At 51.1% G+C, this 22,507-nt stretch overlaps 3 protein-coding genes and 1 long non-coding RNA gene across 4 annotated transcripts in view; 1 reads left to right on the forward strand and 3 right to left on the reverse strand.

Annotated features, from left to right (window-relative positions):
- Positions 1 to 3,792: 3,792 nt before the first annotated feature.
- Ubc2 (ubiquitin conjugating enzyme 2) lies at positions 3,793 to 5,946 on the reverse strand. The gene is made up of 6 exons (XM_003739722.2): positions 5,739 to 5,946; positions 4,856 to 5,024; positions 4,636 to 4,735; positions 4,455 to 4,528; positions 4,211 to 4,358; positions 3,793 to 4,025 (listed from the first exon to the last, which is right to left on the reverse strand). The coding sequence occupies exons 2-6, from the start codon at positions 5,003 to 5,005 to the stop codon at positions 3,928 to 3,930; spliced, it is 570 nt and encodes a 189-aa protein (XP_003739770.1). The 5' UTR covers positions 5,006 to 5,024; positions 5,739 to 5,946; the 3' UTR covers positions 3,793 to 3,927.
- Positions 5,947 to 8,366: 2,420 nt separating this feature from the next.
- On the forward strand, positions 8,367 to 11,190 carry Not10 (CCR4-NOT transcription complex subunit 10). The gene is made up of 6 exons (XM_003739809.3): positions 8,367 to 8,840; positions 8,977 to 9,173; positions 9,264 to 9,471; positions 9,689 to 9,773; positions 9,875 to 10,049; positions 10,136 to 11,190. The coding sequence occupies exons 1-6, from the start codon at positions 8,671 to 8,673 to the stop codon at positions 11,167 to 11,169; spliced, it is 1,869 nt and encodes a 622-aa protein (XP_003739857.1). The 5' UTR covers positions 8,367 to 8,670; the 3' UTR covers positions 11,170 to 11,190.
- A 4,725-nt stretch (positions 11,191 to 15,915) lies between these two features.
- LOC100898305 (uncharacterized) lies at positions 15,916 to 17,437 on the reverse strand. Its single transcript, XR_145296.1, has 3 exons — positions 17,241 to 17,437; positions 16,295 to 16,349; positions 15,916 to 16,202 (listed from the first exon to the last, which is right to left on the reverse strand). It is a non-coding gene; the product is annotated as an uncharacterized LOC100898305 (long non-coding RNA).
- Positions 17,438 to 19,099: 1,662 nt separating this feature from the next.
- Positions 19,100 to 22,507, reverse strand: part of LOC100899684 (uncharacterized) — a 3,923-nt gene continuing 515 nt past the window's right edge. Inside the window, exons 3-8 of the mRNA XM_029110477.1 lie at positions 20,978 to 21,090; positions 20,388 to 20,613; positions 20,045 to 20,222; positions 19,774 to 19,894; positions 19,566 to 19,629; positions 19,100 to 19,477 (exon numbers count right to left, since the gene is read on the reverse strand). Of these exons, the coding sequence (XP_028966310.1) occupies positions 19,356 to 19,477; positions 19,566 to 19,629; positions 19,774 to 19,894; positions 20,045 to 20,222; positions 20,388 to 20,613; positions 20,978 to 21,090 (824 nt within the window). The 3' untranslated portion in view covers positions 19,100 to 19,355. The remainder of the gene's footprint in view (positions 19,478 to 19,565; positions 19,630 to 19,773; positions 19,895 to 20,044; positions 20,223 to 20,387; positions 20,614 to 20,977; positions 21,091 to 22,507) is intronic.

Below are 22,507 nucleotides of genomic sequence, written 5' to 3' on the forward strand. Positions count from 1 at the left end.
GTGTTTACAAGCGACGTCACAGCACAATTGCTCCCTCTAGTGATCGAGTCTTCAACGATGACCTGCCTGAACACCGCTCAACCGGGAAAAGAGAGCGCAGCGAAAAAGGTTGCTCTCCGAATTTGAACAAGGAATGGAGATTTCGCTGGATTGAATCAAATTTCGTTCGACTGACCTGATCGCAGTCTGGAGCGACAAGATCGTGATTCCGGTTTCGAACAGCGTTTAACGGAAGAGCCAGAATGTGGATTCCCATCTGCCCGAGATCAGATCGCCCAGGTCGAGTCTTGACGGGGATCGTTAGGAACTTTTGGCGTTCTCCGCCGAAGATTGCAATTCCTGGATTTTAGTTCGATCATGGACCTACGGTGCTTGTGAGCGCCGGGGGGTCGGCTCAGGAGGCTTTCTCCTGGCGTAGGAGACTTTTCATGGGGGAGTCCGCTCGACGCCTGCTCTTCTTTCATGAAATTGAAACCGTTCCCATTATTGCGCCCAAGGTTAATCCCCGTCATTCATTCATTCGACTAAATTCCTGTCTCATCGACGAAAATCGTTCTCCGTGGGCAACGCAGTCGACGTCGGACGCCGTCAGAGTTCTCTCTCGATATATCCGCGACCTAGGTACACATCATGGTCGATTTCGGACTTTCAGCACGGCATTTTCGCAGGAATTAGTCAAATCATGTAGTTCCTTGGTACTGTACACGGAGATTCTCTAGCGCCTGGCGCAGATCGGCCCTGAGTTCCACCCCACCACATCGCTATACCCTGAGTCAGCTTCGAGAGCGGGATGGGGGGTCGGTGACTCGTCGTGGATCACGTCGACCCTGCGGGGCTGGAGGTTTGAGGTGCCGCTTTTGAATTCATCCCAGGGATTTCTCTAGCATCGCCTGCGGCAGCGCGATGAAGGTATCGAGCTTGATCGCTTCTGAGATTCCGTGATGAACAATGAATCAATACGGAAATCCTGTCTTGCATATCCTTCGGGAGGTCCACGACTCGAAACCGTCCGAACCCTCGAGCCACCGTTTCCCCGATGGATTCTGATGGGCACCGCTATTAGCCAGGCTCTACGGGGGGTAGCGGCGCATTCATCCAGTAGGCTTACTCGGCGCAGACTTGGGCGGTAGGTTTCGGGGGGCAACGAACTTCGAGGAGCGACGAATTTCCGGTCGGGAGCTTCTGTAATTATCGGCAGTGCAATGAGATCAATCGTGAGCGAAACGAAAGCGCAAACTCTAGACTTGGCGGCGAAGTGCCGTCTCAGACACGAACGACGGGGTCTGATCACCTGGAAGATCCCTGGAATCGAACCCAATCAAGCACCTTGAACGACAGAATGTTTTTCCTCCCCATCTAGCTTCAAAGAGAAGAGTAGAGACGATTTTTCAAGGTTTGGATCCATACAGGATCTATATGCGTCGAATCCTGCTGTTCTCATCAATGTTCTCGTGACTTGTCCCAGAATGATCACTCGAGCCATCGGTGGACTCCGGAAAGAGGGTCGCTGATCAATGTGAGCTTCACAGGCGGAGGGCTAAGGGAGAGGCTAGTCTGTGAGAGGGAGGCAGTGGATATGCAGTAATTTCAGTGGACGAAGAAAAATCATCTCATTTTCCATGATGAAATCGGGTTGACTCAGGTATTAGACGATATTCTGCGCTCGGGAAGAAAGGAACCCCGCCAGGTGGCACTTCAGGTGAGTTTGAGTAATCTGCTTCATGTGGAAGCTTATCGACCACTTATGTCAGCTATATTAGAGCGCGATATGAACATTCATGTGCATTTTAGGTTTGAGCCAAAGCGCGAATATGGGCCGAGATGGCTTCTTAGAGACCACCTCGAGATTCATGCTTTCATTCTTGAGCCTAGCACTGGCACCTCCCGTTTCCGCATACCACATCGATATTCACCATTCGCATCTTGATGACTATCGTGGATGACCATTGGATATACGTAGGCTGAATATCAAGAGATAATTCGAGAACGTTGACGCTTTGACGGGCACAAATCCCATTCGAGAAAGTGTCCGCGGAGCCCGCTCAGCGTTTCAGGAGTTTGGATGTCACCTCTACCAGAGGCGATCCGGCATCGCGCTTCCACGTCACTCTTGGGAAAATCGGGCTGATTTCTCGCATAATTCGGGGCTTCCTCGGGTTATATTCTTGCTCACCTGCAGACCCGGATGAAGTTCAAATCATTCGTTCCTCTGATCGAGCTTCGAGGATGGGAACCCAGTCATCTTCCGGCTTCTTAGTTCGGTCGCGGAGCAGTTTCAGAAACGTTCGTTAGGAGATTTCTAATTCGTCATAGAGATTATTTCTGGCATCTGTGCTGTTTTGAAGCCCGAACGAGCGATTCCCTCGGTCCTCGCTTCAAATAGCACCTCTAATCCTCGGCAATGAATTTACCAGCGACGTTGATAGTAGTAATAGCTAGTATCATTTATTAACTTTTTACACTAAATTTTTTTTTAAATTGAGACAACTTGTCGCTGTCGCTCACTTCGATAGGTCTCCTCCTGGTTCGGTTGCTTAGTCCGACTTCAGAGTATTCAGACCAGAAATCATTCCATCGTTGAGATAATTTGCGCACTCGCTGGCTCCTTGACCTGTCTACCTATCTACCGATCTTCGAAAATTCTATACCTGCTTTACCTACTTAGCAAATGTTCTTCATTTCATTTCTATATCCACCGTGGTTTCTGCTTCCGTCTGGTACTAATGTGATGTGCTTTCCAGAGCATGTCAAGAAAAACCGCTCCTCCCACCAGAACCGTTGCATTCATGTAGCATAGGGGTTCCCTTTCGAAATTGCGTCCTGAACTCATTCGATATTCCCTCCAGTCATGCCTCTAAAGATGCAGATCCGCGCATCGGCAACCATTCGCTAGCTATCCACGGGGGAAATGGTTGGCAAAAGTCGTCGAGGTCCTTCACATCATTATTGGACGTCTAGCCCCTCAGTCCGAACCCTTCAATGTCTCGATCGGATACCCTCTTAATCTGGATTTTGCGGAGGAAAATTCTTCATCTCTCAATTTCCCCGAGAGGAAAAATGCTCGCTTTCAAGGCCGTGCCTTTCACGTGCGATCGTACCGTGCTGAACCATCTTCACGTCGGATTGGGAATTCCGGGAATTCCATCGAGTCCTATCTGGATGCCGAGTCTCAGAAACTAGTCGCAGGGTATCATTGCGAAATCCACGCCTGACACTCGGATGCCGCCATGATGATCAATCGATGAAACACCCGCTGATAGAGCATCCCTTCCAAGATTCTTTGTTCGCTCGTTCTAGACAGTCCCCGCCAACTTCCGTATATCTTTTTGCAATTCGTAGCTCTTTGCATGCGCCTCCATTGAGCGAGTCCACGCTGGACTCGGTCTACTCCAGTTGAATCTACAGTATGTGGTGAATAGACCGCCGAGAACAAGTAGGACGATGACGAAAAGGAGAGCATTGCCGAGAGGATTCAGAAACCATCCAATGATTAATCCTCTGTCGGAGGTAAGTGAAATGCCCGATTGATGATCTACTTCTGTGTTACATGTTCAAATCAATGGAATCCTCCTGGGATACCCGGCTCTGACGGGCATGATCTCATAAAGCTTCTTTCATCCGGCGATCGTATGCACCTACGTTTGTGATCCCGTGCGGTAAATTAAAAGAAATTCATTCGCTCCATCACGGAACTTCCCAGTGCTAAACGGATTCCTGAGGATTGTGATAAGTTGTGATTCTCTATAATGGGTCGTGAAAAAAAAACGTTGGAATCACTCGAAGAGCTGTATGCGATCGACCGTTCCCCTCCGCGAGGATCAGAATTCTTATTGTTCAGTTTCTCTTGATTCGTGATCACCTCCTATAGATCATGTGGTTCTGCACGACTCGAGTGAACGGGAAGCCGAGTTGAAAACATTGGAACTTCTAGTTGGCGTAACGTTTGGTCCAAAGACGTGCCGTCCTATCGTGTTCCTCACGATGTTGTAGGAACTGAGTGGCAATGGAGCCTACCAGGGGATCCGCTGTCGGAAGAAAAATATACATCGTCATATACAAAATCGTTCGAGCTTGTCGAGGGATAGATATCTGCCGGGACAGAGGAGTCGCCGAGCGCTCGCGTGGCGGATATGATTCGAACGTGGGAGAGTCGCTCGTGGATTCAAAGACAATAATTCACCATGCTTCCGTATTATAGTTCCAATCTTACCAGGATTACAATCGGTCAGCAGAGAGCAAATTGAGAGAAGAACCTTAGAGATTGTAAGAGCCGGTGACCAATTGTCTTTCAGTATGTCTAAGCAGATCACTCCTTGAGAATTTATGTTGCAGTGATATATGCGCGTACGGAATGTGACCTGGAATAAGCTCTGAATTAGACTCGAGTTGGCTCGCTTCCCTTTCGTATCGACGGAGTCGGCCGGGATCTCGAGGAAGACATGATCAGTATTCACCTTTGGCGGTTTGAAAGGATACTCCGGCGTGAAGTGGATGTCGAGGAAGAAAATACCACCTTCGTACACCGACCCTGAAAAAATCGACACGATGGTCTACACGAAGCCTGAAGGATACATCCGAGCGTAGGTCAGAGAGGGCCATCGGAATCATTTTGGAAATTTACGCGGAAACACCAACCTGGAGGTCCGAGAATCGTCGATACCCATTCGTACATATTGTCACCCTTGGGACCGGCACTGCAGTTCGGTGGTGGATCGAGAGTGATTTCTGCCAGTTCCTATTGGGAGACAACGAGGGTAATTTCGCATTTCTGCCAAGATCCTGCAGGGCCTTCCAGATCGGCCACGGAAACGACGGTGCCTCATCTTATGATCCCCAATCAAGACCCTGAACTTACTTTCTGGATACGTTTTGCGGATGTAGAAAGTGCTTTGGACATCTTGGGGTTTAGTCTAGCTCCGCCTTCCTTGGATTCCTTCTCTTGAGAGCTTGAATTTGAAGTGGATCTTCCTGAGCGGCTTCCAGAGGGTCCTGCGTTACTTGACATTTTCCGCTCGATACGATATCTGCGGCAAGAAATCGGGGAGGCTGTCAGTCGTTTCAAAGCGAGGCTCGATGTTGTATGCTCGAAGATGAACGGGGAAGCTATAGATTCCATTAGCGGGCCGCGCGGGTCAAGAATTCGAGCAGGCTATTTCGGTTCGGGGGAAAACTTCGTCACCATCGTTATCACTTCCGAACAGTAAGCGGTTCGGAAAGAGCAGAACCTGCAATCGCCTACGGGGGTCTCGGATTATCAGACGGCGAGTCAATAGAATTCGATCTGAACTCCGGCGAAGCGGTAGCTTGCTGCCCAAAAAGTAAGAACGAGAAAACATGCGAAGATGATGTCATTACTAACGGAAGCTGGCCAAAATGAGACCGCACGCAGAGCAGGGCTGAATAGTCTGATCCCCATGTAAGAGGGATGTCGAAAAAGTCGTCGGAGTCAAATTGTCGGCGAAGTGTTTCTCGAAAGTGTCATGGGTACCATGGGTTTTCCGACTGTGTGAGCCAGGCCGTTTCTGCTCGAGGGTCAGCGAACTTATTTCTGATAGTACCGCCAGAAAAGAAATTGACCTCCGATTGTCCGATTCCGAATACCAACTAATTGTTGCCGTCTATCCATCCTTTCCTATCTTTGATGGGGAAAGCAGGTACTATTCTGTATTTGTGATATACGCAGCCAACGACACGGGTGATACACGGGGAATGCAACGCGATTGCGGCGTCCAACTCACATATTTATGGTTCCACGCTCGGCGAGATGAAGACCGGTTCCCCGGGACAGACTGTACAAACTATCCTTCAATGGCTGCGTTTAGAATTCATCCACAACCAGCTTCGGAGAACGAATCTATTCTCACTCAAAAAGCAAGCCTCTGCGTCATTCGATCGCGAAGCAAGATGGCGGATGGTGCGATTCGAAAGGGTCCGCGGCCCGGGTACGGCAATAAGACCCCACTGTTTACACTGGATGAACGCATCTGTTTACGTCTGTCGCTGGGCAAGGCAATGGGACCTGGGACCCCACTGTTTACAATGGGATTTCTGCAGAGACTATCAGCGGCGGTGGCAGCTAGCAGACGCATTCAAAAGAGATAAACAGACTTGGCCGTCGCTGCTTCGGAAATGCAGGATGAGGCGCGAAAATTCGAATGCCGATTTGAATCAGCGGCGGCCAGTTAGTACAGAGCAGATCGTTCAACGGCAGACGTCTGAACAGGTCGTTTTCAGTCAGTCAATATCACGTCGCGGTTCGGTGCAGTCACTTACTTATGGTGGCAGCGGCTCCATGAAAGGAAAAGAGAGACAGCGCGCATAGAATTGAACAAGATACCGCAGAACGTTTGAATGAACGGCCGGACGTGCGCTCGATGGAAAAGATTGATTTGGGCAGCAATTCACGGGGGCTGGACCCGGCTGCCGGTTCGGGGCAACTTGGATAACTGCAGCGAGGACACAAATGGATTCCTGTAGGATGACAGCGTAGAACTACGCTATAGCTCCCAGTAGTGCGCACCGACGGCGATGGGGAGTACTGAGGAGGCGAAGCGCGAAGACAGGCGATCGTTGTGACGGAATCGAGAGAATGGAAGAACGGAAGGCACTCCGAGAAATGAGACTCGAGATTCTAGGAAACGTCCACATGTCAGACGAAGAGGAGGGGGAGATCAGCAAGTCACACACGGCAGAGGGAGACGTACAACCATCAGGAAAGTGGACAACACCGTGCCCCTCGATCGGAGTCCCATCGTTGTGTCAGAAGAACCCACCGAGTGTTCCTCGGGTGGGTGAGATAATTCAGGGATGATGTCAGGAGATCGGAGGAAAGATCGAAGCACGGGCTCAGGTCGAAAAGACGTCGGAAGACATGGGAACAACGAAATGCCTGTTCGTGAATATATCGAGAAGATCAGTCGGATCATCTGAATTGCGCGGTGGAATTGTTGGAATGCCAAAGAGCAGTTCAGATAGTACGGAATCCTCAATCTCCGGAAGAAGCTCCTATGGGGAGTTGAAAGCGACGCGAGCATACGTCACGAACAAGTGCGTCCGCTCACGGGTCTGAGGAGCGATTGTCGAAGCCCCCCTCTGACACATTCGATGGAGGGAGCGTCCACGACTTTTCCAGGCGCTGCGGGCTGCGGTCGCCCCGCTGATTCAGCAGCCGAATGGGGCGTCCGCCATCTTGCTCCGCGGTCAAATGACGCAGACTACTTCTGGCACCTTGAAGTTTGCAAACAACTTGCCGCGTTTCGAACGCTACATGTATATTCGAAAATCAGTGATCGGGAACAATTAAAGGTTTTCACGTGCGCGTTGTTGCTTCAACGGAAGGTGCGTAGATCTCCGTGACTGATCTATCCTTTTGTTCTGAGATTTCACTGAGGACCAGCGGCTGCTCTGGAGAATTTGCAGCCGGACGGGAGCCGATCGGTTCGTCGCCGTATTTTCCCCGGCTCTCTGTGGCAAAGTACTTGTTCATTGATCCTTATGGCGGAGATGACATTCTCAGGGAGAGCTGTTTTTTTTTGAGGACTGGTGTCGACCGAAATCATGAGGAGAAAGATACCTGGTAGGATATCTACTCCGGGAAGTATTCGGGCCTTGTGAATCGGAACTGGTGTCAGACGCTGCGCATCGCCTCTTGTCCCCATCAGGAAATGTTCGGGTGGTCGGGTGCGATATCATTCTCGGCTTCGGACCGACCGGCGAACAGTGATCCTGGATCGCAGTCGGGAGGGACAAGGCTGTTTGACGGCTCCTCCGTTTCGTGCTCGTAGCGCCACTTCGCGCGGGTTCTCATAATAACCCCGAAGAGCTCGGATCGTAGCGTATTGACGACCTCTACCCCCTTTGGTGTGCATGAAATCCAGAATTCTCCACGAGTAGATGAAACCATTCTTCAAAGATCGGCTTGATAGAGCGACATAGCCCCGTCTCTCCGGCAATCGTCCCTCTAGCTCTAGACTCAATGCGAGGCCGGTGTGTGTCGCTCAATTCGCACCCATTTCCGACGAACAAAAGCCACACGGACTTAATTACAGTCGGACCCGCTTATAAGAGATACGCATATAAGAGACTTACGCTTACAAGAGACAGATTCTATTCCCCGGTTTCCGAGCCCATAGTCTCCCATCTTAAAAAAATCGCGTATAGGAGACTTGAAAACTCGCTTATGAGAGAAACTCGCTCATAACAGACTCGTGTCGATTCCCCTTCTCATAGGATTCCATGTTGAAGGATTCGCTTTCAAGAGACAGATCGGAGCACTTTCACTACGAAGCGATTTTTTCCCGATTGCGACTGCTCGTTAGGCCTTCTAAACGCGCCTTAGGCTAACGTATGCGGGCCCGTGAAGAAAGGTTCATCCTTTCCGACTTCCAACCATTTCATCCGCGATTGGGTGTTTCCGCGCATAAGAGAAACTCGCTTATAAGACACTTTTCACGGTTCCCCGAGGTCTCTCTTATAAGCGGGTCCGACTGTATCTGTCGAAGGTCTGGGACAGTTATGCTCCATATCTTTGCGTAGCTCTCCGGTATGGCTTCCGGTGTGTCTTCCGGCGGATAGTATGAGCATCTTTGTGAATAAGTGAAAGCTAAATTTCCTTCGTATCCTTCGCAGCTCCTCACCTCAATACCGTTCATACAATAAAATACAAGGGAAATGGCAGATCAGGACTCGTTCCCCGACCTGGAAACAACGACCGATGAGGAGAAGCAACTCGCGGACAAAGCATCGAGGCATTTCAAAAACGGAAATTTTAAAGAGGCTGAACGAGCCCTTCTGGAGCTCAAAGAACGGAGACCGACAGATCTTAGAGTGGCTCAAAATCTGTACGTACCATAGGCGCGCCTCAAGTCCTCAAGTCAAGGGCTTGAGGCCCTGCGCCTCGGCAGATATGTGAGGCGCGCAGTGGAGACTCGGATGAATCTCCGTCCCACCTACAATGTGGTCAATTTGATATTTCAGCGTTCTGAGTGGCCGGTCCTCATCGCTCCTAACTGAATTGGAAAGTATTCTGCGCGAGAGCCAAGGCGAATTCGATGACTTGGATTCTTGCGTACTGTTGTTGAACACGGCATTGCTACAGTTCAAGGCTCAGAAATACCACCGAGCCCAACAGATTCTGGAGAAACTTCTGCCTTTCTTGGAACCTTTGAATGAAGGTTCGTAACAATGAGATTTCAATTTTCGTCCTCGATCTTCCTGTTTGACTCGTGAGGTAAAATGAAGATCGCCAATTGTTTCTCCCACAGCCTTGTCGCGTGATCTTCTGTTTCTATACATGGAGACATGCTTGCGGCTGAACTATCCTGAAAGAGTGCCGTCGCTGATCGGGAGCCTCGAAAGTTTACTATTCGGACGCGGCACCTCACGTAATCAGAATTCGTCTCAGAACCGGAGTACCTCACCCGAAGAAAAAAATGCCGAATTCAAGCCCCTCGTTAACCAATACCGCGTCAGGTGAGCCTGCCGTCGAACGACCCGAGTCGCTAGCCATCCAAAGTTTGCCCAGAAGTGTTGGACATCCTGAAGCGGGGGAGGGCAACCGGAATTTGCTGCTGATTGAAATTCTGAATTCATGATCGGCGGAACGGGCCGCAGAAAGTCGCCTCGCCCTGCCCTGGGGATCTCGTTCCGCTTAGAACGGAGACTGAATTCGGACTACCTTTCGACGCAGGTGTTTGTTGGCGCTCCGCAGTCTGAAGGCGTGTAAGCGAGAAGTCAAAACCCTCAACGGGGAAGATCGAGATCGGAACGACAAGGTACGACATTCGGCGCTGGGCACCCGCAACGGCGCTTAAGGGTGCCATCAGCTCTCCATTCGATAGGGCGCGGATCGGTCACCAGAATCGCTTGTTTTCAGGATGAAATCAACACGGTCGTCTCGGTGTTCTTACGGGCGCAGCTAGAGCATCATCGAGATAACGGCCGGAAAGCTGTGAAAATATTCAACACCCTACAAGGCAAACAAAGCCTCGGCGAGAAACATCTTGCCGCCATGTTCTACAACGATATGGCTTGCATCCACTTCAAAGCCGGTACGTGTTCGTGTGTCGGGAATTTCTAGTGTCGATGTTCGCTACTTATCGATCGATCAGCTTCGTAATCGATATTGACCTCACAGGCAAGTCAAGCTTAGCTCTCCTATACGCGCGGAAGGCGGTTGAAGAATACCGTCGTCAAGTGAGCTGCGGTGAGCCTCATCGTCCGAAGTTACTCTTCGATCTCCTCTACAACGTGGCTGTTTGCAAGTTGTTCTGTGAAAATTATCAAGTGGCTTTCGAAGATCTGCTCCGGTGCACAAAAGTAGACCCAGCCAATCCCAGCGTGTGGTTGCGGCTGGCAGAATGCTCGATAATGATCCATCAGAAATCTCATAGAGAGAAACTCAATCCCACGAATATCGTCAAACGCTTCGTCGGCGAAGGAGCCCAGCGGAAAATTCTCCTGGCAGAAGATCCATACAGTAAACTCAATGGGAATGACGACGGCGAAGAGATCGCTCCGACCATTCACTTCGCCGCAAGAGCGCTAAGAGTGTGCCTAGTCCTAATTAGCGGTCAAGAGGTCTTCTTGACGAAAATTGAAGCCACGAATGGCATTGCCCCCTGCGCGACCGCGTTCCAAGAACTCCGATTGCTACGAAACAGCGCAATCTGCGCGTCCGCATATGTCCACCTCTGCTTGGGAGACTTCGGTGAAGCACAAGCTCAGAGCGAGCTGCTCCTAACGCAAGAGCGGCTCTCCGGGGCTCAGAGAGTTCTGGGGCGGCTTTACTGCGCGGAGGCGCTCTTGATGCAAGATCAACTATCGGAAGCTGTGGAACACCTGAAATCGAGCTACGCGGAGGAAATGACATCGATGCCGTCGGCACCGGCGGACGAGACCGAGGTCCAGTGCAGCATACAGCCGGAAATGAGCTGGCTCCCTTCATCGGCTCAGAGCACAAAACAAATTTTCCTCTACAATCTGGCTGTGGCTTACACGCTGCGTGAAGAGCTCAACAAAGCGGATGAAATCCTCGAAACGCTCCTGAAACAGGTCGAATGTCCGCCACAACATGTAGTCAGATTAGCCATTTATTTACATCTGCAGCAGGGACGTCCTCACCTCGCCAAACAGATCATATGTCAGGGCTTACCGCTGTTGGCCTGTTGAATAAAATGCATTATAGCTAAGTTAAATGTTCGGGAAAACGATTTTTTTTTCTCGGGCGGGAAAGTCGAGAACAATGGGGGAACGAGAGTAATGAATCGAATCGATTAGAATTACCTTCGCGCCGCCAAAAATTCACCATCTAGGTCTACGTTCCATTGAGTCTTCCCTCCAGCACTGAGCCGTGCAAAGCTCTCTGGGCGACCGAACAACTATGGAGCCTTCACGTCGCTGTATATATAGAGGAAAAAATCGAATTCGGGCTCTCCTGGCAACGCCGAAACTCCCGGGAAACAGTTCGCACTCCCGCGTCCCGCGAGAGAGAAGAAGCTCTCAAGACACTCCGAGAATCGCATGCAAGACTCTTCAGAACGTGGGCGTTGACAGATTTTTAGGCGCCATTTGTGTCTTCTCGCCGAGGGAAAGACTTGAACTCGCGGCCGAATTCAATCGAATGTCTCGATATCCTCTCTACCGTCCGCCGAGGGCTCGTCCCGCGACCTCGGTTCATAGATACGATAATTTCTCCAGAGTATCGGAGTAGACAGATCCGTCCGAATTCAATTCGGAGCTCGGCCTGCGGCTCTCGGTCGAATCCAATTCCTTACGCTCCCCTCCGTCACAACGGGTACTCCACGCATTGTTTGTGACTCCTGAGGATCGGACGGTTGGGTCGGGGGGATCATACCCCGAAACTGCTCGAAATCTCTATGTTTGCTCTCGACGCACGCAGCCGGTGAACTGTCGGATGGCTATATAAGAGCACAGAGTCCTCTGTTTGGCAGTTCAATTTGTTTCCTGGCCTGTCTTCCTCTAGGACATAGTGAAGCAACCATAAGGTATGTTGCCGCCTGGCGAGGAGAAAGGATTTGTCTGACACCTCTCACAGAGCAATACGTCCTGCTTACTTATCTCTTTCTATAGCTCGCTCGTTACTGCGTCAGTGTTGATCAAATCCCGTCGCCCTCACCACTTCTCACTTATTATTCCAATGGTCACCCTCTCGGCGATCCTCAGCAAATTATTCAACATCATTAACTCTGTCACTGAATAATTAACCACACGCAGGTGCAATCTCATCAATATTCGTTTCGATATGAGGATTGGTGGCCTCGCATTGGCTTGCGCGTTGTTAGGCTTTGTTTCATGCGATAGTACATACGAAGCAGCGGATTACGCTACCACAGAGGAGGTTTCCCGTCAACCGAATGCTCTGATACTCGTGCGTCGAGATTCTCATCCCCCCCAAACTTCGTCCGTGCCGTTCCTCAACCATGCCGACGGTGAGTGAACTCCGGATGGCTCCCAGTCGGGGGACCACTCTCCCTGAAATCAAAGTGCCTACCTATATATCATCTATACAGGCCCAAGACGGTGTAGCCGATTCCGTCTACCGGTTCGGGTCGGCTGATCGCTTGCTCGTGTTTCAGTGATGATGGGGGTCGACCTACCGGATTACATCATCTCCGCTCAGAAAGGCGATGTTCCGGCAGGGAACCGACATATTCAACACCTCCGTCAGAGACTCTTCCACGGCGGTCGCAAACGTTAGGAGCGGTTGCCTGATTCAGCAGAATAGCAGAAAATGCGACCGTCCCGGAGGTATTGATGGCGCTTGAAGAAAATCTGAGGGCTGCACCGGAGAGGCCCCACAACGATGTTCGTCATCGATCTCTCGACCGTCGACATACGATACGGTTTTAAGCCGTCTCGACTGAATAATTGAGGAGTCTCTTACCCAATACTCAGCTGCCGCTCCTGGTCTGATAACTTATCCAAATAAAAGGAAGCTGAGCATTGAACTTTCGCTCTTCGGAAATTTTGAGCACGTCGGTCGTGACAACATGAGCTCCATAACTAGATAATTTAAGATCCATCAGGAAATTCGCGCGGCGCGAATATTGGCGGCGGAATCCTCCCATCAGCTGCTGGCACCTACTGAGGGTAGCATTCCCCGGCCCAACTCTGTTTCCGATCCGATTGCAACTCGGAGTATCTCAGTGCTGACTCGCAGACTCACTCGATTTGTATGCAACATCGAAGTAGCCTGCGGAGATGCTGATAGGCTAAGAGGGAGTTACTCTGCCCGAGAAGGGCTGGTTCATCTTTATTCACGTCCGTGCATAACTCTCCGCGCAGTGAATGGTAACCCGTCTGCGATCCCTCGCTGCCAACCCAGACGAAATCCGGGGAAAGGAGCGACGAACAGATCCCGGTCGAGGGTCATATTATGTATAGGTAGGGTCTCCAACAGCCCACTCTAGCCGGTGATTCCTTCAGAGCCGGTCTTAAGCTCGAACGTTAGCGAGTTTGAGAAACCGTGATAGTCTCTATCGGTCATCCCCTGGATTTCATCCGAGGGGGCCCTACCTGTTTCTTGCTCATGCTGCCCCATGACTCGGCAAACTTTTGAAATGAGGTGCCCTAGCGGTTTCTTTGCGTTTTCACAGATGGAGGTGAGGGCAGAATACGTCTCATTCCCTCCGGTCGAAACCGAATCGATTGAGTTTTCCGTGCAAAGCTGCTGAGAGCTTCTCGAAATGCGCCCTCCGCCAAAATTCACGGCCTACCACGGGCCCCGATCACAATATTCCCGGAATAAATTAGGCGGATATAAGTCCTGCCTCTTGGATACCTCGGGTCACTCCGATAGAGATCGTTGACGACACTCCTGCCGTGGGCGCCTCGACCCACCGAGGATCGGGACTTCACGAAGGTTTGCTGCATGCGGGTTTCGTTCCCGTCCGCGCATCCGCGCATCCATACGGCTTCGAAGAAAGCGACTCCTCCGTCTGAACCAGTCTCCTCCAGCCAGTGCAATCTTTTCTCGGTTTTCCGGACCCTCGGAGCATTGGAAACTCCCCTCTCCATCACGTGATGACTTCGGCTTCACTGCCGCTGACCATCAGTCGTTGACTTTACGGGTCGGAAGACGCGTGATTCCGTTTGTAAGCCAGGTCCGAATGTCCCCGATCCGCGTTCCCCTCCGCCCACGAGGAGGATTAACGAAAAGAGCGGTGTTCGGAGTTCCGGACCCGATTGCTCTATTGCGGATTCGTGGAGTTCAGGGAGGGCTCCATTATCGAATGGTCCGGAGGGTGCTGGTGATATCCTGGGCGGCCGACCTTCTTCAGAATGCGGCTGATCGGGCAAACGCCCCTCTCCTGGGGACGTTATCCGATTGTCTGCACCGGAGGCCGCGTGTCACTCGATCGGGGGAGCCGCCATCAGAGTTCTTCCTCAACAGTGCACTGTAGGAGCTCAGAGACTGGTTGTGATCTTATCGAAATCACCGGTAACGAGACAGAGCTCTCCAATAAATTAATTCGATGCAAAGCCTGGACCTGAAGGGAACCTCCTCCAATTACAAGCCGCTTCGAATAAAGCATCCTGCCTAACGAGCCGGACGGCCGCTGAGTGCGGTGAGCACGAGGAGTGCCCCGTTGTCCAATCGAGCGAGTCGATGAATTCTTCCTCGTTTCTGATTCCAGTTTGAATTAGCGATTTCTGAAGCGGTGAGAGGGATTGTGATGCCGCCGACGCGAATTCGAAACGATGTCCGGATTTACTCTACCCAAAAATTCAAAGAGTCGACCTAGTTTCTCGACCGGACTTCGCTCGTCCGGCGTAGGTATATGATCTGAGAACAATGGCTTTGCTGTCGAGAACGTATCCGTGGACTGAATTCTTGTTGTTTGGAACGAAGGTTTCCGAAACACCGGTGCTATCGTATGTATGTCTCGAACGAGCGGCTGTGAGATGCGCCACATGCAATATATTCGCTACACCAAAAAAAATTCAGACTAACAGCGAGAATGACAAGCGAGCCGATTTTCCCTTGTCCGGAAGCATTAAAAGGATATCGATGACCTGCGGATCCTCCATCCAATGTTGTTCATGCAATCCGTGAGGGGAGCGTGAACAACTCCTATTTGACAGACCTACAGCTTTTGTCGCCTTGCGATGGAGCGCGGTTTATTCTCTGCTTTCCCGGTGCGCAACACCTGCTTCCGCGAGGAAATGGAGGAGAAAATAGGAGACCGTCAAGTGTCGGCTGCAAGGCATATCCGAGGATAAAACGAGGCTTTACTCTCATCCTTTGATACACATAGCGAAATCCGCGGGGCGCCTCGAAACTGGTGCCTTCGCAGCATAGAGAGCGCCCGATTGGAAAGAATTTCCTGCCGAGTCGACATCGAATTCGCGACGAAGTTTGTGGGATTGGGCACTCCTGCTCGACCGCGAGTCAGCCAGGACAGGACTCATCCAAATTTGACGATTGTGATCAGATTGCCATGGCTAGCCCTTATTATCTCTCAACTTCTGGCAGGTTTTCAATGCGAAGTCCATTCCATGGGCGGAGCTACGTCTCGCTCGAAGGGGAATTCGTCTCGAGTTCGATGATATTCCTCCGACTATGAAAAGTTCTCTTCCTCCGACGTCGAAAAGTTCTCGGGAGTTTGAGCGGAGTATACTCTGTCCGGGGAGGGGTCCAAGAGTCAGGAGCTCTAGAGCACACGCAACATTCCGTAGGGGGTCCGACAATATTACAATAGAGGTCTTCGACCGATCCCGTACCTAATTCTATTTCTCAATCTCCCATCGATGTGATGTGGCTTCCGATGCTCAGAGCCTTTTATACGCTCACGGTATCCTGGTGTGATCGAAAGTCCGTAGAGTCGCAACTCGCGTGACTGAAAATGACCCGAGATCGAGGCTTAGAAATCCGGGGCCGGATGGAGATTCACACATCATTTATTCGTTTCGATACGACTCCCTCCGATTCATTCCATCTCGTCCCCTTCTGATCACATGCTTTCGACCGCATGGGCCGAAAATACTTCTCCTCGGTTCACACATGGACATTGGAAGGCTGACATTCATCCGATATCGATTCCAGATCTTCGAACACATCCGATTCTATGTTGGACGTAGATTCACGATGTAACGAACGCTTCACCGAGCTCGGGGTTTCACGCAGGTGCAGAGTTGACTCCGGAGTCGTTTATACCATTGCTGTTGGTCCTTGCTCTCTACTGTCGAAAGAGGAATCCGTATGCTCCCAAGCTCTTGCGGAAGGCTCCCCGCGAGAATTTGTATTCAGATAATCTCTAGATGCTTCACTTACGACTGCTTTCACTCCGCTTGAAATTATTCCGACCCATATCGAAATCGTTCTTCCTCTGGAAAACAAATATCATAGATTGAAATCGCAAAACTGCTGTTGCAGCTCCAAGCCCCGTCCGGCGCTACCCTGAACTCTCAGAGAATTTTCTTGATTCCACCAAATGCTGTCTCCAAACGACGGAGCGTCGCTCGAATCGATCGATGGACTTCTGCTCGGGCTATTCGGGATGAATTCCGAGATGCACCTGACAAAGCGCGACCCTTCTCCCTCCGTACGGGTAGAAGACGCTGGTAGATACGAAACTCTCCCAAGCATCTCGAAAACAGACTTGAGCCTAAGGATGGATTCTGTCAACGCGGCGTCGGGGCCGACGACACTACCTAATTATTCTTGTAGCAACATTCTTCCTTTCCCTCTGTGAGAGACCTGCTTACGACTGTGGCAGCAGTCATTGGGCTGAGCGTTCCAGAGATCGAGCCGATTCATCCTCCGGAGCTTGCCGACATACCGGAGATCAGCGCTCCATTCACCACTTTCCGTCGCCTAATTCCATGTCCGACAGCGGACGTCCAGGGAGATGGATGGAAGAAGATCGAGAGATAAATGATGTCGCTCACAGAGTGCGCTCAGAAATTCATTCGCGCGGCTCTCCACACGGATCACATAGTCGGTTCACGCAGCAACGCTTGATAGCGGAAATGTTCCAAATAGTCTCGACTCAGAACTGAGCCCCTCATTTCCCCAGATACCGTGCTCTGGGATGCGCGCTGCAAGTGATGGGCTTGGACTTCTCAAAGGTAACAGAATATTTGAATGACAAAGGAAGAAAATTAGGCTCTACTGGAAGAGCAAGACGAGGCGCCAAGATCCTCGAGCCGGGTCTTCTCTGTCGAGGAGAAGAGGTAAGCTCTGATTGATTACACAGATGTGAGGGAAACCATCTGACCTTGACTTCAATGAGAGCAGCGCGGATTAGGTCGTCGATGTAGGCGCGAGCCTTGATCCTGATCTCTTCCTCTGTGGCCATTCCGAGATGAGACACTGTTAACTTTTTTTTTATTCCTCTTTCTCCCCTTGCGGTTGTCGTTGATGATGACTGAGGTCGGTCTCGACGTTGCGGTTTTTACGGTCAGAACGCGCTGCTTGCTGCTCGTAGCGATACGAGTCGTCCGTAGGTTGCCTTGGAGAGCGGAAAGAGTTCCTCTCTCCGAAAGCGTTCCACTCTCTTGACCGTGTTTTCAATCGTTCTGGCAGCGAGCAACAGCTTCCGCTACATAACAGCGATCACATTCGTGTTCGGGAATCTCCTGGGATAGCACAGTCCAGCTTTGGAATCCTTGCCTGAACAAGTACATAAAATAATAAATGATGACAGTCATATTAATGGACTACCGCCGGTATATGGTGCACAGCTGGAGGATCGGCTCGGACGATCGGCCTTGGAAGGGAATGTTCTCACAGCGATTCGCTAACTCGGATCCAGAAAACTCAGTGAAGCCTGCAGGTCAAATCCATCGACAGTTCGCGGCTCAGCATATTACGGAGAGCCTGAAGTTGATTCGCTGCGCTAATTCCCTAATCCGGAGCGAGGATTTTCAGACTCGTCTTAGTGGCTCATTCGTCGCAGACACCGAAGCGATTGATCTCCGCACCTTCGGAAATTGCCTCACACCTCGAGGTTCCAGCTCGAGGTGTGATTCTATGAGGCTCTATGTTTGCTGTGGGAGCGCCCTCGAAGGCCCGGCCGGGGTGTTAACGGTGGTCGGTCGAGTAGACCGAGAGGTCGGTCACTGGATGGGCAAAACTCATTAGTGACTAATTTGCGTGCACGTGATTACCTTATCCTCTGATGCTGAAGTTTTCTCACCCAGTAATGGAGGATCATGGAAGAAAACTAGACTAGTGCTTGTCGATCAGTCAGTACATTTATTCCAGCACACGAGAAAATTTCGACAGCATTTATGATTCAACAATCAAGCGACTTATCCGCATGTGAACGCCCCGTCGCTCTGCTAACTATTGCGAGAGATCATGTTTTTCTTCCGAAATTCGTCCTTCCACCGCTAATGTCCTCTCTCAACCTGTTCTCCAAGGTCAAGTCTCTGGTGAGGATATCTTTGATCTCTTCGATAACTTATTCCTCTCGAGTCCCGTCGAGCATGCGGGTCGCATATTGCATATCTATGCTCTGTTTTCGACTATCCATATATATACACTTCAGCTTCGTAATATCCCGCACGGTTCCCGCTATCTTCTCAGTGAAGAAAACATCTTCTCAGTGACCCCAGACGAAAAGTCTCCACTCACAAACACTCTGGATATCAATGGCCTTCTCCCCTAATTGCAGTGACGTAATCCAGCCGGATCTTTGGCACGTTTCCACTTCAAGCTCGAGCACGAACACGGATTTTGGTGTGATTCTCCGCAGATACCTGACCCGACAAATACCAGCGGAGTCCCACTGGGAGCAACCGGTCACTAAATATAAGTTTTCTTGCCTGTGGCCGGGACTCGGACATCATTAGTGTAAGAGATGGAGACGGATCTCGTCCTTCGCTACGTAAGATATCCGAGCCGTCTGATGACTTTTGCCACGGAGGTCCTGTACGCCATACACTCGGGAAAAGAGCCGGGAGGGCACTCGCAGCTCCATGTCGACGATCTACGTAACAGCCTCATTCAATTGACCTTGTCTCTTCCAACATTGCTTTTTATTTACACGTTATTGTTCAGTGATACACGCTGAAACCGTTTTGGCGACTGGGTCATGGGTTTTCAAGGACTTCAACAGCTCTGGGTCGGGAGCTACCCGATGGAGAGTACACGATGTCGAGGATAACCGATGAGCGAGGTTCGTCCATCCATTCTTGGTGAGGGCGTCCGTATCGGAGTTGAATGATGTCAGAGTGATTGTGGCGGGGCGAATCTTATTCTTCGAGCTGACGTCGGCGACGGCTCGAAACGAACGCCGACAAGCACCCTCATTGAGATACAGCTGAGCGCTGACCCGGTAAAATGCTTTCCCATGTGGCACCAATTTGATACTGGGTCGGAGCCGAGCTCAAAGAGCTTCCGGCTGCCGGCCAATTTTGATACAGAAGCACGTCGACTGCAGACATCTGCTGAGCGCTTCGCGAGCCCGGTAGTACCACGGCCCCTCGTTCGACTTGGCTGTGATGACGACTAAAAGGATCGACTTCGATGTGAGTCACTATACACGTGGGAGTCTGACAAAAAACGGAAATGAGTGAAGGTATATCGTGAAGCTCACCCGAAGCCCGAGGCCCGTCCGTGGGCGAATGATATTTCGCGTGGGGTATGGATTTCCGTGCCCTCTGTCAGGGGAGATGAAAAACAATGAAGCCCACTGCGCCGTCTTATCGTCGGTCGGATACGACCCGAATATTTGTTATTGCTTTCGTTGATGACCGAGTGAACGGTCGCTATGTATGTCCAAGAATCAGCCAAAGTTCACCTACCTCGTCGGCCAGTAGCTGTGCCTGTTCAGATATTCCCCGGATATACTCTTCAACGAACTGGCGTAGAGTAGGGTCCTTCGCCGGGTCGCTCTTCTGGAAAACGAAATCAGATTTTAAGCTCCTACAGGTTGTTCATGGTTCTCGGTGCCCGATCTCTGCACTTGATTTTACGCCCTCCGACGCCCTCTCATCTCACGATAGATCAAGGATGGTCACGTCGGGGCCTTGGGGGCAATGAGAAATATTCACCAGGTCAGCTGCTGTCTGGGACGATTTAGTGGCTGCGACGCGAGCCGATATGGTGGCCTCAGACGGCGTCTCAGCGGAGCCGAGGCCGGGGGGGCTGTCGTCAGCGAACGGGAGACTCGCTGGTTTTGAAGACATATATTCCTTGGCGGCTTTTCTTCTACAATATTCGGCGCCGCTGTTGTCCCGTGAGGTCGGTTCTCCTGGGATGGAATTCTGAATAAGTTTTGCGAAAGCGTGATCAAGGCTCATGAATTTCCCGTGGGAACTTCACGCTGTCAGAATGACCGCACCGATGACCGCCACCGGGTCTGATTGCGGAAAGCTCTCTTGGAGGTACTATGATCGGGGAATAATTTGAGACTTACGGTCGACAACGCCGTCGTGAACCCGACCGTTCGGCATGCCGGTCGTCGCGATTTCGCGGGGCCTCCTCTTCGGTTCCGAGTCTTCATTCGAGTCGGACTCATCACCGGAGCTCGAATGCTTTATTTTCACCTGTCGCTGATAGACCGGAGCGACGTAGGACGAGGGCTCGTCGGGACTCGGGGTTCGATCTCCGACAAAATCGATTTGTATTTCGGGCGTCGGGCCCTGGGGATATGAGAATTTGCGTTTCATTAACAAATCGAAGGACGGAACGCGTCTCCGATGAATAGCAGAACGTCGGCGTGGGAGCTAGGCGCATGAAGTTTCTACTCATGTTCAAACAATGAAACGCACATGACGAAGCGCAGGTTTGCACTGCGCTCCGCTTAGAGCTTCGCAACTTGTCCGGGAAAGGCGACGATTCAGTGGGCTGCGGGTGTTTGCAAACAGCAAGACAGACTCACTGTTGTTTTTTCATTTCAGCAAACAAAGAGCCCCTCTCTCCGGACCCTTCTGTCGTCACAGGTGACGACGAAGAGATCGTTCAATGGTGCAAGCTTCTGTAAGCGTCAGTACGAAATTTACTAACCGAGAATGACTGGAACCTCTTTTTGGCCGGGTATTGCGACGCTAGTTCCTCTTCCAAGAGAGCGTCTTCGTTCTCTTCTTCCACAACGCTGAAAGCCTGGTGCTGGATGATGGCTGTAATCGAACGAATGATAATGCTGGCATGGAAAGCTCTGCACATTCGGTCATCCATAATAATAGTCTAGCTCCACTCGGCAAAGCGGCTCGGTCGGGAACTTCTGAGACCTGCTGATGGGCTAAATTCAATGAGCTTTATTCGCCGGCGGGCGTCCTGCGAAATTCAGGGAGCAGGGAAACTTCGTTAAGTCGCCACCTCTATCGCGCCATTTAAAGGGACCTCAAAGTGCTATCTCTCGAGAAGATTACGGTAGTCCTTCACTTAAGCCCCAACTCGCTTATCCGAAATGAATTGCCTCGGAAGGCTTTTAGAACATCAAACCTTCGGAGCGGTCCCACGAACTTCACACAGGCACAATCTTGACTGAACTTCTCCGGAAAGCCGGATAGAACCGAGCAGACGTCTGAGCGACATCAGGGAGCGAAATCTGATTTGATCGTAGGAGGAACATGGAATGCCGCTCGCGGAGAAACACCCACCCGCCAACCCTCGAGCTGAAACGCGCACAGGAAATATGGATGTTTTTTCGGCACTCCGGACCAGGTGCTGCCGGAATTTCCGTGAGCCGTCAACCGGAGATGATTCACGCCGATGCATGGGATATCGAAATAGCACAAAAGCCTCTGGTCGGCCTCTCTCGGCGGTGGTCACTGTCGTTTCCTCAGCGTTTTGCCGGTAGATTAGAGGTGGCAAACACGGCGCTGAACGTAGAGTCGGAAGTTTGTTCCTCCGATCGAGACGACGATACGCGCCGCCTTCGAGACGGGGATCTCATGGGTTGGCGGGAATGGAGTTTTCTGCTGTGAGAGAAGCGCTGGACTCATGTTCCGATATAATGAGTCCCTGCCCACAGAGCTCGTATCCGTACCTCCTCTTTGGAAACTTTCTTGATTGGAAATATATTTTCGAGGGAGCCTTCTCGACGAGAAGTAAGACGAGAGATTATTCCTCTCTCGATGCTGTCTCCCTCATAACTAATTGCTTCAGAGCTCCAATGAGAGCTGGCAGTGCCGAAGAGCGCTCAGGGACGGCATGCGAGTATCGCGGAATAAATGCTCTCAGAGCGAGACCTCGACTTTCGGAAACTCTGAGGTCGATTATCACTCCTGACATTATTATTCAAATCATTCCGTGGATCGAACTCAGAGCTTCCCGCGACAGGTGATTGAGACAGTTACTTCAAGCCAGGTTGAGACATTGTTTCACACCCCTTCAAGGTCGAACCATCTCTGTCGGCCATCTCAAGAGTCCGATCCCAGCTAACGAGGCGCTGCCCCGTGCCGGACTTCGCAGGCTGTCCGTGGACGGTGATAAGGTGTGAGGGCAGCCAGTGATCGTCCAGCGTAGAGGGATACCGGAGGTCCCTGAATGGTCAGCATTCCCAGCGAGCTCGTTTACAGCAGCCCCCCCCCC

This window comes from Galendromus occidentalis, unplaced genomic scaffold (assembly GCF_000255335.2).
Source record: "Galendromus occidentalis unplaced genomic scaffold, Mocc_1.1 scf7180000076583, whole genome shotgun sequence".
Classification (NCBI taxonomy): domain Eukaryota; kingdom Metazoa; phylum Arthropoda; class Arachnida; order Mesostigmata; family Phytoseiidae; genus Galendromus; species Galendromus occidentalis.